General features: G+C 37.7%; 1 protein-coding gene across 4 annotated transcripts in view; it reads right to left on the minus strand.

Moving 5' to 3' along the window:
* AGPAT3 (1-acylglycerol-3-phosphate O-acyltransferase 3) overlaps positions 1-19,158 on the minus strand; it is a 165,719-nt gene that overhangs the window by 15,466 nt on the left and 131,095 nt on the right. For all 4 annotated transcript variants that reach the window (XM_020973855.2, XM_020973856.2, XM_078146496.1 and 1 more), the window contains exons 3-4: positions 8,010-8,179; positions 116-277 (exon numbers count right to left, since the gene is read on the minus strand). In XM_020973855.2, the coding sequence (XP_020829514.1) occupies positions 116-277; positions 8,010-8,179 (332 nt within the window). The remainder of the gene's footprint in view (positions 1-115; positions 278-8,009; positions 8,180-19,158) is intronic.

Below are 19,158 nucleotides of genomic sequence, written 5' to 3' on the forward strand. Positions count from 1 at the left end.
CAAGATATTCAACTTTAACACAAATTATTTTTAAGACCCTGTTTTCTAACTAAAAAATGTCCCCCCTCATCTAGCAACTAGCTGATGTGGAATTGTGAACCCTGCAAACACTTACCCACATGTACTCAGGATAGTCAGACAAACGTTTTAATCCTTCAATAACAGTATTCCTGTCTTCTTCCCACTTTCTTTTGCAGAATACAATTTCTAGAAAGTACCACGTCCAGCCAATAAGGGGCACATAAAGAAGTTCTTTCTTAGCCAGGACTTTAGAGCTCTAGAGATAGAAAAGAAGAAAAATATATATGCATGAGTAAAGGAAAAAAAAAATTTCAATGTTGAGATCAGGTAGGATTATCTAGAGTATAGAATACTTGAACTGGAATCAGAAGACTTTTATTGCCATGCTAGTTTCTCTAATTTGCTTACAATATCAGGCAAGAAATCATTTCTTTCTTTTTTTCTTTTTTAATTTTTTTTATTTTTAGGCAGTTGAGGTTAAGTGACTTGCCCAGGGTCACACAGCTAGTAAGAAGATATCATTTCTTTTATGCCTCATTTTCTTCACCTGCAAAATGAAGATACCACTATATTATCTGAATAGGGGTCCCTTTAGGGCAGGCCTGCACAACCTGCAGTCCACAGGCACTTACAACACACCAGAGGATTTCCTCTACATACAAAGGATGTTTCCCCCTACATTTTCTGCAAGGAGCCCACAGGCTGTAAGTTGTGCAGGCCTGCTTTAGAGCAAGAGTTCTTAACCGGGGTTCTGTGAACTTGTTTTAAAAATATTTTTATAACTGAATTTCAATAGAATTGTAATTATAATTCTATATCTTTGAATTTATGGTTTTGAGAACATTTTTCTGAGGAGTCCATTTGGTTCACCAGACTACTAAGGGGTCCATGACATAAAAAAAAAGTCTAAGAATCTGTTTCAGAACATGGTTCATCAGCCTGTAGATCACAATTGACCATTTGGTAATTAACTGCAACCTGACAACATTACCTGGCTGGCAAGGCAATACGCTGCCACCATGACCCCTGTGTAGCTTGGCTGAATTCCTAGGAGTAAAGGGAGTCGTAGTTAAAGACTGCTTCCTTCTATCTTCTTCCCTTGCAGTCAATCTGCTACCAAACTTTTAAAAGATATCACCATCATCTGAGTGCTTAACCTGACAGAGTGAACTCAAGACTTTGGAGAAATAAAAAATTAGCTTCCTTCTCACAAAGAGTTTGGGGACCTATGAATTAGACTTTAAGTTTAGAAATAACCTTGTAATACAAAGTGATAATATTTCAGATTTGTGTCAAATGTCAACTGTGAAGTGGAAAGGGACAGGGACTACAGAAGGTGCAGACTACATTCTATTACAATAAACTCCAAGGGACTACAAACATTCTTTTGCCAGCATATCATTTGCCAAGATATCCACCTTCCTCCCTTCTCAAATGTCCACCTAACCATAGATGGGCACCTTCTATTTTATCGAGATCAAGACCATTAATGTAATGCGTAATGCCCTTCAACTTTCCCTCCTCTGCACTTCAGAAATGCTATGTATCTTCAGCCATTTTCTTTTCCTTTTCTTCCATCTTGGAAAAGAGGTGGTTCTTCTCTTTGTCAAGGCTAACTCCTTCACCTATGTCTTTGATTCCATATCTTACTACTTTGCTCCAAGATGCTGCTCCATCAATGTACCTGGGGAACCACACAGAGGCACCTATGTTTGGTGCACATAGGTATAGTTTAAAGTAATTAATAGACTGGAAGCACCCATATGACTCCCACATTTTGTCCAAAAAAAAAAGTATTTATTAAGCACTTACTATGTCCTAGGCACTGTGCTAAGTTCTGAGGATACAAAAGACAAAAACAGTCACTCCTATCAAGAAGCCCACATTCTAATGGGGAACAAAACAATGAAAATAACTAGGTATATGCAAGATATAACTAGGCATAAACAAGATATACCTACATGGCATAATGGATAGAGTACTGGATCTGAATTCTGGAAGACTAATCTTTGTGGCGTTCAAATCTGGCCCCAGACACTTATTAGCTATGTGACCTTGGAGAGTCACTTAACCTTGTTTGCCTCAGTTTCCCCATCTTTTAAATGAGCTGGAGAAGAAAATGGCAAACCATGCCAATATCTGTCAAGAAAACCATAAATGGGGTCACAAAGAGTTGGATACAACTGAAAATGTGCACCAAACATAGGTGCCTCTGTGTGGTTCCCCAGGTACACTGATGGAGCAGCATCTTGGAGCAAAGTAGTAAGATATGGAATCAAAGACATAGGTGAAGGAGTTAGCCTTGACAAAGAAAAGAACCACCTCTTTTCCAAGATGGAAGAAAAGGGAAAGAAAATGGCTGAAGATACATAGCATTTTTGAAGTGCAGAGGAGGGAAAACTGAAGGCATTACACATTACATTAATGGTCCTGATCTCGATAAGACAGGCTAGAAAGGTTAGCTGTAGCCATAAGAGAAGAAAAAGAAATTGAAGGTATTGGAATAGGCAAAGAAGAAACAAAGCTATCACTCTTTGCAGATGACATGATGATATACTTAGAGAATCCTAGAGAATCAAGTAAAAAACTACTTGAAATAATAAACAACTTTAGCAAAGTTGCAGGCTATAAAATAAATCCACATAAATCATCGGCATTTCTATATATTACCAAAAAAGCCCAACAGCAAGAGATAGAAAGAGAAATCATTACTGTAGAAAAACTTACTGTAGACATTATAAAATTTTTAGGAGTCTACCTCCTGAAACAAACCCAGGAACTCTATGAACACAATTACAAAACACTTTTCACACAAATAAAATCAGATCTAAATAACTGGAAAAACATCAGTTGCTCATGGGTAGGCCGAGCTAATATAATAAAAATGACAATCCTACCTAAGTTAATTTACTTATTCAGTGCCATACCAATCAAACTACCAAAGATTATTTTATAGAGTTAGAAAAATAATAACAAGATTCATTTGGAAAAACAAAAGGTCTAGAATATCAAAGGAACTAATGAAAAGAAATGCAGGGGAAGGTGGCCTAGCAATTCCAGATCTTAAATTGTATTCTAAAGCAGCAATCATCAAAACTGCCTGGTACTGGCTAAGAAATAGGGAGGTGGATCAGTGGAATAGGTTAAATATGCAAGACACAGTAGTCAATGACTATAGTAATCTATTATTTGATAAACCCAAAGACCCCAGCTTCTGGGATAAGAACCCACTCTTTGAAAAAAACTGCTGAGAAAACTGGAAAAGAGTATGGCAGAAACTAGGCATAGACCCAAATCTCATACCATATACCAAAATAAAGTCAAAATGGGTTCAGGACTTATATATAAAGGCTGTTACCATAAGCAAACTGGGAGAACAAGGAATAGTTTACCTATCAGATCTATGGAGAACAGAAGAATTCATGACCCAACAGGAGATAGAGAACATTGTGAAAAGCAAAATGGTTAATTTTGATTACATTAAATTGAAAAGTTTTTGCACAAACAAAGCCAATGCAACTAAGATTAGAAGGAAGGTAGAAAACTGGGAAAGAATTTTTACAACCAGTCTCTTTGAGTTGATTTTTAAAGGAAGCCAAGGAAACTAAGAGATCAAAGTGAGGAAGGAAAGCATTCCAGTCATGGAGACAGTTAGTGAAAAGGCATGGAGGTGGGAGATGAATTGTTATCTAAAAGGAACAGTAAGTAGGGCAATGAAGCTGGATTGTAGTATATGTGGACGGTAGTAAAGAATAAGAAGAATGGAAAAGGTAGGACAGAGTCAGGCTCTAAAGAGCTTAACATGACAAACAGGACTTTATATTTGATTCTGGAGGTAATAGAGACCCATGACTTGTACTGAGCAGGGGAGTGATATGGTCAAAACTACATGTCAAATAAATCAGTGGTAGATAAATGACTGGAAGAGTAAGAGACTTGAAGAAGGAAAACCAATTAGAAGACCATTGCTATAGTCTATGTGAGAAGTGATAAGGGATTGGACTAGGGTAGTAGCTGGCAATAAATTCTAACAAACTTTGCCAGAACCTTAAAGGCAAAATGTGTTTCCATTTTTTGTCTTTGTATCCCCAAGGACTAGTACAGTGCTTTGTATATAATAGGCTTTTAATAAATACTTGTTGAATTGAGTTGAATTTTTTTCTTTGTGTACTGGGCTTCCTTTTGATGAAGCTAGGGGAATAGTCTTTTTTCACCTGTATCTTTTAATAACTAACTATTGTCTATCATTAAAAATTACCTCATTTCCTGTTCTATAGATCCTGGTTTATTTGTGGAAATTTTCAGTCATTTTTAGTTGTGTCTGATTCTTTGTGACCTTATTTGAGGTTTTCTTAAAAGAGATACTTGAGGGCTTTGCCATTCCTTCTCCAGCTCATTTTACAAATGGGGAAACTGAGGCAAACAGGGTTAAGTGACTTGTCCAAGGTCAAACAGCTAGTGTTTGAGGTTGATTTTGAACTCAGGTCTTCCTGATTTTAGGCCTGGTGCTCTATCCAATGTACCTCGCTGCCCTATTTGAGGAATTACACTTTTAATTACTCTGATCTCTGTGATAATTTGTTCTCTTACATTTTCAATTTCTTCCCCTATTCTAGCTCCTTCCCTTCTTGGGTATACATTTGTTCCCTCTATCCTTAAATAACTCTTTCTTTCAATTCATCTACCCCTTCAAGCTACCAACCCATCTTCTTTGTTTCAGAACAAAAGATGCTCTGAAGCAGTTTGTGCTTGCTGAACAAGCACACTTCCTCATCACTTGCAATTTGGTTTCCATTACCACCACTTCATTGAAACTGCTTTCTCTGTTTTCTGGAGTGCCAAACCCAACAGCCCCTCCTCCGTTCTCATCTTCCTTACCCTCTCTGCAACACATGACATTATCTTTCTGGAGGCTCTCTAGTCATCTCAATTCTATTATATTTTCTTTTCTTTCCTTGGTCTTCTCCTACATCTACTACTTGTCTGGCTACTTAGTTAGATGATATTTTTTCCTACCCTCTATCTTATTTTCTTTTTCAATATTCTTTCTCTCGACAAGCCAATTCACAGAGGCAGCTAGGTGGCACAGTGGGTAGAGAACTGATTCTGGAGTAAAATGGACCTGAATTCAAATCAAGCCTTAGACATTTACTAGTTATGTAAGCCCTGGGCAAGTCACTTAACCTATTATCACTTGACCTGTCTGTCTCAGTTTCTTCAACTGTCAAATCAGAATAATAATAGCACCTATTGTTGTTGTTGTGAGGATCAAAGAAGATAATTTTTGTAAAGCACTTAGAAGAGCATCTTGCAAATAATGGGTTAGTTCCTTCCTTACTTTTTTTCTCTCCTTTCTTCCATAGCTTAAGCTATGGAAGATGATTCTAAAATCTGTATCTCCTGCCCCAAGCCAAGACTTGCAACCTAGATCTCCCACTGAAACCTCTGATATGCCCAAAGCAACTTATTTTCCCCCAGATACATATTCCTCTTCTTGATTTCTCTTTTTCCTTTAATGGCTAACATGCTGTCATCCATGTCACTTTTTATTCTTGCCTTTCTGTCTACATTTAATCATATGCCAAGTCCTGCCAGATCTACTTCTGCCATGTTTTTCATCATTGTTCATCCAACTGCCAGCACACTATTCCAGATCCCAATATCTCATCTGGAATACTGTTAAAATCCCCATTCTTTCTGTCTCTAGGATCTCCTTCTAGCTAATCTATCCTATATACTGTTATCAGAGGAATATTCCTAATATACAAATCTTCTCATTCTGAGAAGTTAGGAATCATTCCACCGTTCATAAACCATCACTGAATCTTCATTGCCTACCAAACAATGTCTGAATTCTATAGTTTCAAGGCTCTATATAATCTGACTCTAGCCAACTGGCCTAATTCTAATCACAAATTTGAATGGCATCTGTGTGAGTTGGCTGATTTTTACATTAAATGTATACTGCCTTCCCTTTTTGAAGGTGCAATGCACCCTGAGAGAGAGAGACAGGAGCTGCCAAGCACCACCTCGACCTCCATCTCCACTCAGATATTGGTGGAGGCAGCTCAGGGAAGGGAATAAGCATTTATATGGTGCTTATTATATGCCAGGCACTGTGCTAAATGCTTTACAAATACTATCTCATTTGACTCTACAACTCTGCAGGTAGGTGTTATTATTATCCCCATTTTTTACAGTTGAGGAAACTAAAGCAAACAAGAGGTTAAGTGACTTGCCCAGGACCCTGGGTTCATGAGCAACAGGAACAGGAGAGGTTCCCTGCCATCTCCTCCACCCAAAGCCTTACTTCCAAGCCTGGCCTGCAGCCATTATCCAGGGGAGTGACCCCTGTAGAGATCTGACTTGGCAACTCTCCCTTCAGGAGCTGCAGCCACAGCTACTGAAGACCCAAAAAAGTTCTTGCCACTAAAGTCTTTGACACTTTTAAAAGGTTTCAGTACGAGAAATGGATGTGGTTTTATCAACTGAAGTGACAATAAAGAAGCATTACTATTAATGGTATACCCTGAGAACCAATGAGCCAAGTTGTTGCCAAGGCTTGTTGATTTCACATTTGCAACACCTCTCAAATATGCTCCCTTCTCTCCCCCATTCTAGCGAAGGCCCTTATCATACCTGTTTGGTCTGCCTGCATCAAGTCTCGCCCCACTTCAATCCATCCTCCATTCAGCCACCAAAGTGATTTTCCTAAGCACAGGTCTGATCACGTCACCCACCCACCCATACTTAATTAATCCTAGTGGCCTCCTATTACCTCCAGGAGCAAATACAAAATGCTCTGTTTGGCACTCAAAGCTCTTCATAACCTAGTCCCCTCCTACCTTTCCAGTCTTGTTATACCTTACTCCCCATCACATATTCTCCCATCCAGTGACACTGGCTTCCTAGCTATTCTACAAACAAGACACTCCATCTCTCAGCTCTAGGCATTCTCTCTGGCTGTACCTCATGCCTGGAATGCTCTCTCTCCTCTACTCTGACTACTGACCTCCCTGGCTTCTTTCAAGTAGCACCCCCCTCCAAATCCCACTTTTATAGGAACCTTTCCCCAACTCCTCTTAATTCCAGTATAGTCCCTCTGTTCATTATTTTGCATATATTTATTTGCATGTTGCCTCTCCCATTAGATTGTAAACTTGAGGGCAGGGACTGCCTTTTGCCTCTTTTTTTGTATTCACAGTGCTTAGCATAGTATCAAGAAAGTTACTGTAGTTAATACCACATTCAATTCAATAATATATATCTGCTTCCTATCTTTTGGAAATAAAGGGAATAAATATTAAAAAAGAAAACCTAAAATATGCTTAGAACAATGATGCGTTCAATTCAATGTAGAGGCAGCTATGCAGCAAGGTGGACAGAGTAGCAGATTTAAAGTTTGGAAGTGGGGCAGCTAGGTGGCGCAGTGGATAGAGCACCAGCCTTGGAGTCAGGAGAACCTGAGTTCAAATCCAGCCTCAGACACATAACACTTGCTAGCTGTGTGACCCTGGGCAAGTCACTTAAGCCCATTGCCTAGCCAAAAAAAAGGAAAAAATTTGAAGAAAAAAAAAAGCTTGGAAGATCTGAGTTCAAATTCTGGCTCAAACACTTACTAGCTGTGTAACTTACTCAGCACTTATTAGCTGGGCAATTCACTTAATCTCTCTCAAACTCAGTTTCCTTATCTAGAAAATGGGAAAAATAAAAGTATTTATCTCACAAGTTGTTGTGAGAGTCAAATGTAAAGCATTTAACATCTGTAAAGTGCTTTGCAAACCTTAAAGTGCTACATAAATTCTAGCTATTATTATCAATCATATGCTTGCTTTCTATCTTCTGACAGAAATGAGGGAAATAAGCATTAAAGGAGAAAACCTATACAATTCTGAGGACTTCTCAGAGGCAGACATTTTATTTATTGCTCATTTTAATTAAATAATTTTTGAAACATCTTTTCTTGGTTCAATTTTCATGCTACTCACCCCCAATACACCAAATCGTTCACACATGGTCCAGCCACACAGGAAGTCAATTTCAAAGTTGTGATTAAGGATGATGACCACGTGTTCTTTTCCAAACTTGTCCACTGTTTCCTGATCTGTGAATAAAGTACATTCGGTGCCTGACCACCATTCCAGAAGCATGACTAACTCTAGAGAATATAAAAGAAAGGAAGGTCATTAATATAAGTCATAGTTGAATCATACAAAGTCTTTGCACTTGACCTCTTTGCTCTATCAGAGTACAGCCAATAGCCCTTTAAAGCGTTTTTTTAAGTAACCCTCTTCCACTTCACCTTTGCAGTCTAGTGAAACCTATGGATCCCTTCTCAGAATAATGTTTATAAATGCAGAAAATAATAAAACACACAAGTTTACAAAGGAAATCAATTATATTGAAAGTCAGTTATCAATTTTTTTTAAAATGCAGGTTCACAGACTGAGGTTAAGAACTCCTGCTTTACAGCATTGCATTCTAGAATTCTAGGCTTTTCAATTTTCTTATCAAAAGACAGTTTTAAAACGTAATAAAAAATATATGATAATATCAATATATACATAAAAAGCTTTTGACAAGATGCAACATGTATTTCTATTAAAAACATTAAAATTTAATGAAAATATAAGAATTCAATGAATCTTTCCTTAACATTGTAAGTAGTATATATCTAAAACCAAGAGCCAGCACTACATATAATGTGGATAAGCTAGAGTCCTAAATCAGGGATAAAGCAAAGATGTCCACTGTCACCACAACTACTTAATATAGTGCTAAAAATGCTATGATATTATGACAAGAAATTCAAGGAACAGCATAAGAAGAAGAAATAACACTATCACTTTTTTTTTTAGTGATGCCATACCTTAGAGAATGCTAGAGAGTCTACTAAATTAATTGAAACAAATAATAATTTAAGCAAAGTCACAGGACATGAAATAAATCCACACAAATCACCAGCATTTCTACACATTACCAACAAGAGAAATTCTATATACAAATATCATAGAATGCATAAAATACTTGGGAGTCTACCTATCAAGACACATATAGGAACTACATGAATTTAATTTTACAGAAATACAGATGAAAATATTTGGAGAAATGTTAGTTGTTCATGGGTAGGACAATCACAATGACAATAATACATAAATTAATTCACTTATTAAGTCAAGTCAATGGCAGTCAAGTCAACAGGCATTTATTTATTAAGGGTCTATCATGTTACAGGCACCATGCTAAGCTTTAAGAAAGGCAAGAAACAAAAATGAGTCTCTGCCCCAAAGGAACTCACAGTCCAGTGAGGAAGACAACTAGCAAACAACTACGGACCAACAAAACACCTACACGATAAACTAGAGATCACCATCTCAGAGGGAAAGCACTAAGATGAAGGAGAACTAAAAAAGTTAATTTGAAGGTGGGATTTTAGATGAGACTTGAGGACGACAGGGAAGCCCGGAAGTTGAGATAAGGAGGGAGACACTTGCAGGTATGAGGACAGACAGCCAGGGAAGCTGCCCAATGCGTCAGCACGGAGGCCAGCATCTCAAGGTCTCTGAGCTATTGGTGGGGAGGGGAGAAGGAGGAAGGTGCAAGAAGTCCAGAAAAGATTATGAAGAGCTTTAAAAGCCAAACAGAAAATTTGATCCTGGAGATAACAGAGAGCCATTAGAATTTATTCAACAACAAATCAGTAGCATATCTGACCTGTGCTTTAGGAAGGCCACTTTTATAGCTGAGTGAAGGAAGGACTGGAGTGGGGAGAGACCTGAGGCAGGGTAACCAACCAAAAGGCAACTGTAATAATCCAGGTGTGAGACGATGAGGGCCTGCACTAGGGTGGAAGCAATGTTAAAGGAAAGAAGGGGGCAAGCACGATAGCTGCCACAAAGGCAGACGTGACAGGATTTGGCAAATGATTGAACATGGGGAGTACATGAGAGTAAGGAGTCAAAGATGACAGTAATAGGGAAGTTAGGGAAAGGCGGAAAGTTTGAGGGAAAAGATAATGAGCAAACTACAAAAGGATGACTAGAAAAAGTAATCATGAAGTTCATCTGGAAGGAAAAAAAAGTCAAGTATCTCAAGAGACATGATGAAAAAACGCAGAAAGGTATCACTTCTCAAAATACACTACCAAGCAACAGTCATCAAAACAATTTGGTACTGATTTTAAAATAGATAAGTTGTTCAGTGGAACAAATAGATACACGAAATATAAAAGCAAATGAACCTAACAGCCCAGTGTTTGGTAATCCCAAAGACCCCAGCTAATGGGGAAAAACAACAGGGAAAACTGAAAAGCAGTCTGGCAGAAATCAGGTTTAGACCAACACTTCACATATTGGCATACCCAATGGATATAGGGTTAGATATAAAATTTTGGTCACATCACAAACAAATTAGAAAATCAAGGATGAAATTACCTTTCAGATCTATAGATAAGGGAAGAGTTCATAACCCAATAAGAGATAGAGAGGATCACAAAAAATAAAAAGGACAGTTTTGATAACATACAATTTGAAAGGTTTGGCATAAACAAATCCAATGTAGCTAAAATTAGAAGTGAAACGGTTAAGTTGGGGGAAAATCTTTATAGCAAGTTTCTCAGATAAGGTGTTATTTCCATAATATATAAAAAACAGATTATTCGTAAGAGTATTACCTGTAAAAAACAAAATGCTGGAGAAAAAAATAACTGTCCAACAATTGGGGAATGACTGGCCAATATGAATGTAATGGAATATTAATGTGTTTTAAAGGAACGACGAATATGAAAAAAACCAGGAAATTTATATGAAATGACTAAAGTTAAGAAAGAAAAGAACAATAATCAATATAAAATCAATATTGAGATGACTAAATTATGATCAAATATTAATATTGGACCTATCAAAGTTAAAGGGCACAAGCTTTCTATTAACAACTGATTGTTTTCAGGGAATTTACTTTGTAGTAGGTGTTATTTGGGTGTTTATTGTGAAGTATGTGTTGCATCAAACAAAATTTTATCAATATAGATGTGTACTTTAGAAATTCCATTTTGACAGCTATAAAAGAGATGGATTGGAAAATGGAGGCAGGGAGACTAATTAGGAGGTCATTAGTCCAGACGAGAAGTGATGAAGGCCTGAACTAGGCTATGAGTGAGAAGTAGAAAAGTGTGAGAGGTTTTGTTAAGGTAGAATTGGAAAGATGTGGCAACGACTAAATATATGGAAATAGGAAATGAAATGTTGAGGATGACTCCTAAAATGTGAACTAATTGATTTGTGACTGGTAGGATGCCCTTGACAGGTATCCTGATTGAAAGGTTCCCTTGACAGAAAATGGGAAGCTCAGAAGAGCAGTGGGTTTAGATGGGTAGAAATTGGATATGAATTTGATGTTTTGTCTTGAAGACACTGAGTTAGAGATGGTGTTGCTACAAGCAGTTTGAAATGTCTAATAGACAGGAATGGAACTAAAGTAGGACTGGAACTCAAGAGAAAGATTAGGGCTGGATCTTTAGATCTGGGAATCACTGTACAACTGTTCATTGAGTCCACAGGAACTCGTGAAACCACTAAGTGTGCAGACAGTAAAAAGGATTTTCAGACTCCCCCCACAGTTAAAGGAAGATGATCCAATTAAAGGAGACCAAGAAGGACAGGCAGGAGGAGAATTGAGAGAATTGTGCTATGAAACACAGAGGGGAAAATATCCAAGAGGAGAAGGTAGTCAACAGTATCAAATTCTGCAGAGAGGTCAAGAAATATGAGGATTGAAAAAAGGTAGAGGTAGAGAGGAGTATAATTCTGGAAATGAGGAATAATCCATAGAAATTTACTAAGACAGGATATAGAATTCTGTGCACATGGTTCAGCTTGCCTGAAGCATGGAGAGTAATCACTCTGGACAATAAGCTGGAGACAAACTGAAGGGCATTAAATATCAGACAGAGGACTCTGTATTTCATCCCAAAGGCAATGAGGAGCCATTGAAGTTTCTTGAGCTCAATGGTGGGGGTAGGGTGGGGGTGGAGAGACATGGTCAGACCTGAACTTTTGGAAATATCAGTTTGGCAGCTTTGTGAAGACTGGTTTAAAAAGGGGAGAGATGGATTCAGGGAGATCAACTAAGAGGCCACTGTAAAAGTTTAAGTGAAAATCAATTACGGTAACTAGAAGAATGGTTGTGTCTTTATAGAAATAAAGAAATTAGGAGGAAGGCAGTTGCACCTAAATGCAATAGAGTTTATTTAGGGGAAAAAAACTGGAGATCTTTACACAGTTCCTATATCATAGGTCTCTGACAGTGGAGTGCCCACTAATTTTTATAGATTTATTCACCAACATGATGATTTGACTAGTCCATGGACAGTCAATGAAAAATATAAGGGGAACTAAGAGGAGCTGGAATATTGGATAACTTGTGTGGACAAGTTTGTCAGATGTTAAATGGAGAATCTGATGGAATACTTTTGAGATGGACTAGCTATTGTGAAGTACCGTTGTGAAACAATGATTTGGGGGTATAGGAAATGCTAGTCATGGAAATGACAGGAAATTGTGGGTTAAGGCTGAGAAAAATGTGAAATAATAGATGGTGAATACTATGCTATGACCATAAAAGAATTCTACCCAAAGGCACATACTCAAGGATGGTTGGATGGTCAGCTTGGGATATTTTTGGGTTAAAGACCAACTTAATGTGAGATGAGGTGGCATAGGAAGGATTCTGATTCTGGCTAAGAATCCATACTATATTTCTGAAGAGGTACCACTTGGAATAAGATGATGAATTAATGGATACTAGAATCATTGGGTCCCTGAGGATGGGAAGGATATCACATATGAGGTTACATAAGTCTAAGGTGAGCAGATTTAAGAAGACTGATTATTTCACTATTATGAGTATCAGAGAGAGCCCCAAATCTCCCAATTTCTTGGGGCCCATGAGAAGTTTCGAGGAAGGCAGCCTTAGGTCTGGTCCCAAGCAAACTGTACTACCCTTCTCGAAATGAGGAAGCAGATCTTGGTGATTGTGGATTCCTGTACCTGATGGGTCAAGCCAACACCAACAGGGAAGGACAATATAGTTGCTACTACTAAAACTTTGACGTATCTCTTTTGTCAGTGGGGAGTTCCCCATATTGAGTTGGACCAAAGGTCAGGCTTTTACCACAAAGGTAATGAAATAACTTTCATAAATCTTAGAAATAAAGAGGAAGTTTCACATGACCTACCACCCATAGTCATTTCAGCAATTCGAGCTCATGGCCAGTATCCTAAAGGATGAGCACCACAAAGAGAAACCATTCTACACTTAGATAGTATCTGCGTATGGAGAGCAGGACAAGGCCCATACTTGGCTGAATCCCCTAAATATGTCATTTAAGTACTTGGAAAGAGAATGGGTTATGTGTCAACGGCCTCTACATATGTCCCCTTTCTTAAATCTAAGTGGGAGAGTTCCCATGTAGTTATTTGTCAGGGTTTGTGATCTGTTAATGTCTGATAGGAGAACTTGATTTCTACATCTGTGATCTACATCTACATCTACAAGTGAAAGGTAAACCACTCCTCTATATCTGGAACAAAGTCAAAATACTGATTTATTTTTCAAGGCTGGTTTGTGCACTGTGGATACCAGGACACATTGATGGAGAAGTAAAAAAAAATAAAAAAATAAAAAAATAAACCCACAACTCTAAGAAAGAGTCTAAGTTTAAAAAAAAAATCACACGGAATGCCATGAAATGAGGGTCCTGGACTATGGGACTACTGAGAACAGAAACACTGGTTGGGGATTTTATGCAGGTGTTTCTACTTCCTCTTTTGTTCTAGGTCTACAAGGCATGGTGAATAATACTGAGCTTTGTAACAATGGAAAGAGGAATCATTGTAGTCCTGGGTCATCACAGAGACCATCTGGGATCCACACAGAGAAGGAAAAGGTAAGTATTTATATTAACAAATTCATAGAATAAAAGTGGAGGAGTAATAGAATTAGATAAATATCGATTAGGCACAATGAGATTTTTATTACTGCAGAAAGATAATGGTCATGACCCCCAAAGGAAAGGAGGCTCTTCATTGTGAAACAGGCTGAACAAAAACAAAAGATAAACAGTTCATAGTGCATAGTATTTGTCTTTCTTGCCAGTTTTTAAGGAAGCTTAATTTTAGGGATCATATAAAAGGTGATACTCCAATCACTAGGTAGAAATAGCATTAGGAATTTGACTTTCTCACTTTATGTTTGTCCCAGAGTGATGAATAAAGCTATACCATAGGAAGCCTTCCCTAATCCCTCTTAATTCCAGTGATTTCTCTTTTAATTGTTTCTTATTTATCTAGTATAGATTCTTTTGCATATATTTGTTTGCATGTTGTCTCTCCCATTAGATTGTAAGTTCCTTGAGGGCAGGGACTATCTTTTGCCTCTTTTTGTATCTCTAGCACTTAGCACAATACCTGGTACACAGTAGACACTTAATAAATGTTTATTGATTGACTGACTAAAGTGTCCTAGTTGCTCTGTGCCCCCCAAAACAACAGCTGTAGTTGAGGGTAGTGAGAGACAAGCATTAAGCAACATTAAACAAAAGGCAATCAAAGGTATGTGCAAAGAGAAAAAGAGGTGGGCTGGCCATGTGCTGAAATTGAAAGATAACAACAGACTGACAGCCTGATGGTATACTGATAACCTTAAGAAATTAAAAGAACAAAGGAAGGTTTCCTGAATATAGATCCTCTATGAAGACATGTAAAGACATGAACGAGAACAAGAAGGTATGAAGTAATACTATGCAACAACAGGATAATGCACCAAAGCATTAAGAACAAAAGGCCACAGAAGAGCGAAAGTGATGATCTACACTGCAAAGCATTTTCCATCTTTGATAGATGCACAGTTAGATACTTCACTGGCCTAAACTAACATTATTGTCATAAATTATGCTATTCTCAGGACAAATTACAACCACAATGATTTTATGTCCAAACTGAAGGAGTGTTTAGGTCTTCTAAAAAATAAGTTGTGAGCTCCCAGGAACTTTTTGCCAACAGAGGCTAGAGGAGTACAAGTCTTACTAGAGAAGGAACTCCATTCTATCTCTGGCTACAAGAGAAGTTTAGATATTGGCTATCAGAGAGACAACAGTGTTGCTACTGATTACAGCCCAAGGGCAGACAGATAGTGAGAGCTCGGCTAGAAACTAGGATCCAGCCAGGCCAAATTTAGCTTCTGCAGCCAGTCTGTCTCAGTATTCATACACAGTGCAATGCAATGTACAAGTTACATAAAATGAACCCATAATAGCACCACTATATACCAGGGTGTCCCCTTTACCCCTTATGGGATAAGCCAACAAAGCTGTCCCCTGGTCTTCACTGTCCCAGGGAGTTAAGGCTTAAACTTGCCTCTCTTAACTCAGCTACCTAGGGACTTTTCGCCATAACACAGACATAAAAAGGCCCACTCAGGTGGAGACTTGGCCAATGTCCTAGGATCTCACACCAGACCCTGCCCTGCTAATCAGATGGAGGCCATATGGAGGCCAAGCCTACCCAAGCTAAGTACTACAGTATTTTTGTTCTTTTCTATGCTACAGCTAAATGAACTGCCTTTTGTTAACTTTTAGATGACCTACAAGATTCTCATTTTGTTCTGACACCAAACCTAAACTAACAGAGTACTGGCCTGAGTCAGCTATGCTCAATATAGGAGGAGTCATAAGATGTTTGTGTATGTATGGCAACATGTCACTTTCGGACAGGTGAAGAATATCCTTATTTAATTTTTACATATGACATATCTGCAGGGCAATGTTGAAGTAGGTTAAAGATGAGCCAACACCTACAGTGACAGAAGACATTTTAGCTCTCAGTGGGACCTTAAATACACATACATGGAAAAAACCCCTACAAATAGCCAAAATTAAGGAACTTTTGAGAGGTTTTCTTTGAAGTTTTTTTTTGATAAAAATATAAATATAAGAACACACGGGATTATTCCCTTCATAAGAGCAAGCTGTACAGACCTGAAGGATTCTGGAAATGAACAGAGGAACAGCTAAGGGTGTAGTAAAAACACCACTGTCAACCAGATGCTGTAAAGCTTGAAAAACTGTGTATCTTTTCTTCTTCACAGCCCTTCAAAAGGTACCATAAGCTCCCTCTTCTCCCTTCTTCCTCATCTATCACTCAGATGCCTTCTGCCACTACCTTCTCCTTTGCACCAGTCTCACATGAAGTGGCCTTACTTCATTCGCATAAGGGATCCCCTTCCTTCCTGTCTTCTCTAACAAACTGTTTCCGCTGGCACCCTACTGTATCACTTATTTTCAATCTCTGTCTATTGATTCATTCTCTACTTCCCTACAAACATGACCACGTCCTCCCTATCCGGAAAAAAATTTTTACTTGATCCTTCCATCTCCAATAACTATTGTCCTATATCTCTTCTATCTCTTCTGCCCTTTATGGCTAAACTCCTCAAGAAAAGATGTCTACGATTAGTACCTCATTTTTTTTTCTCCTCTCACTCTCTTCTTAATCTCTAGCAAACCAGCTTCCAACCTTATCATTCCACAAAAACTATTCTCTCAGATTATCTGTCAAGGAGTAAAGTGGAAACTGGAAAGGCTGGGGACAACTAGGTTAGGAAGGGCTCTGAATGCCAATGCTCTTTGATCCAGTGCTGTTCCACAAACACCACCCTCCATCTCTTGGCTCTGGGTGTTTTCTTTGGCTGTCCCCCATATCTGGAGTTCTCTCCCTCCTCATCTCTGCCCGCTACCTCCCCTAGCTTCCTTTAAGTCCCAACTAACATCCCATCTTCTACAGGAAGCCTCTTCCAACCCTTCTTAATTCTTGTGTCATCCCCCTGTTAATTATTTCCTATTTAACCTGCACAGAGATGGTGTGTGTATATATAAATATATATATTGTTTGTTTGTTTGTTATCTCCATTAGATTGTGAGCTCTTTAAAGGCAAGGGCTATCTTTTGTCTCTTTTTGTATCCCCAGTGCTTACTTAGCACTGTGCCTGGCACATAGTAGGTGTTTAATAAATATGGAATGATTTATTGTTACCTCTTACTAATTGATTTCACAATATCTTCTTTCCCCCTATCATCTGCTGTGGTCTCATTCCTACATTATTGTTTTAATATATATCATTTTAAATTAAAGGGAATTGAATTTTTTTTTGCTAATGCTGAGACATCTTATGCCATAACTGGCCAGGAGACAATGGCCTAAAACCTGTAATATTTTTTTCCTACTCCTCACTTAACAAAAGTATTCAATGAAAAAAAGTTGGAAGGTTAAAAAATCCTGACCCAAAGATTCCTTTCATCTTATCAACCCACTCCCATCTACTCTTCTCTCACGCCATATTTCTTGATTCCACAAACTTTTATTCTTTCATCATTCAGCTGTAAAACTTATCACCCTTGTCCAGAAAGCCTTTCTTAACTAGAAAAGAGGTGGTGATTCCCTCTCATGTGAAACTCCAGTAACTCCCTCTTTAATCATCACCCCAATAAATACAATAAAACATAGATAATACTACATTTAAAAAACTAAGTCACTAGGAAGTCCATTGAGAACCTTATGTACAGTCTGTTGGTCAATCATTTTCAATTGTGTCTGACTCTTCATGACCTCATTTGGAGTTTTCTTGACAAAGATACTAGAGCTACTTACTTCTCCAGCTCATTTTACAGATGAGGAAACTGAGGCAAATAGGGTTAAGTGACTTGTCTAGGGTCACATAGCCAGTCTGAGATCAGATTTCAATTCAAGAAGATGAGTACTTCTGACTCCAGGCCCAGTACTCTATCCATCAAGCGCCTACCTGCCCTAGGATGAGTATATACAGCCTGTATAATAATGATTACTTACATATAAGAAGCTGTGTGAAAGAAATTATTCAGAACATTTGTGACCAGGAAGGGAGGCAGCCTGATCATGTAACAAAATAAGAATTAATATAAGTACAGTATAAGGGACATACTGATACTCTTGATATATGAAAAAAATATCTACAATGTGTTCAGTAGATTCTTTATATGGTATTAATAGGAAAACTGGACAACTTTTATGTATAATTAAGAAAGTCTGATGGAGTTGTAATTTACTCTAGTCAAAGATAAAATCAAATACATAAAAGTAAAATAATACTTTAACATTGTTTTGTGGAGCTCCCTATCCTACTATAATTTATTAATGTTACTCTTGCTATGTATATGCACACATGCTACACAGGCAAACACAGAAAAAATGACATTTTACAAGCCATATTTTGAACAAATTAATCCAATTCTTCCTCTCATTCAAAAGCCAAAAGGCTTTACCAAAATAAGGAGAAGAGAAATAGCCTTTATCACTGTATGTCTGGATTAAGTCATAACTTAAATCTAAGCTATCCAGTCACTATATGCATAGTGAAACCGAAAGGCACTCTACCATAATGGTTAGAACAGTTCTATAAGGAGATTTTTCTTCTTTTTTTTAAATCTTACACCTGTAATCTGTGGCTAGGGAATTGGAAAAGGGATAACTTTTCAACCAGAGCTATTATTTCACTCAAGAAAATCCATAGTTACCCACATAAGGTCGACAGGATCCACAAACTAAATAATTTCCAAAAGATCAATCCAGAAGTCACATTGTTAGGGTTTTACCACCTAGTAAATAAAAGATTCTGTACATTCAAACAAGGGATACATTGTTGTGTAACAAACATTTCTTAAGCTCCAATTATATTTAGTATGCTGCATAAAACACAGACATAATAAAGTATTTGCAGTATTAAATATATATGCACCAAATTCTTAAATTCTTAAAGGAAAAATTAAATGAGTTACAGAAGGAAATAAAACAGTAAAACTATACTAGTGGGAGATCTCAGTTTACCCCTCTCAGAACACTACATAAATCTAACCATAAAATAAATAAGAAAGGTAAGGATAAGAGAGACCTCTGAAGAAAACCGAATAGGAACACAAAGAAACATATCTTTTTCTTAGGTGTACATGGCACTACCACAAAAACTGATCCTGCATTAGAGCATTAAAAACTTCCTAAACAAATGTAGAAATGAGACCACAGCAGTATATCACAAAGATCATTTACTCTG

Source organism: Phascolarctos cinereus, unplaced genomic scaffold (assembly GCF_003287225.1).
Source record: "Phascolarctos cinereus isolate Bilbo 61053 unplaced genomic scaffold, phaCin_HiC Scaffold_726;HRSCAF=1367, whole genome shotgun sequence".
Taxonomy (NCBI): domain Eukaryota; kingdom Metazoa; phylum Chordata; class Mammalia; order Diprotodontia; family Phascolarctidae; genus Phascolarctos; species Phascolarctos cinereus.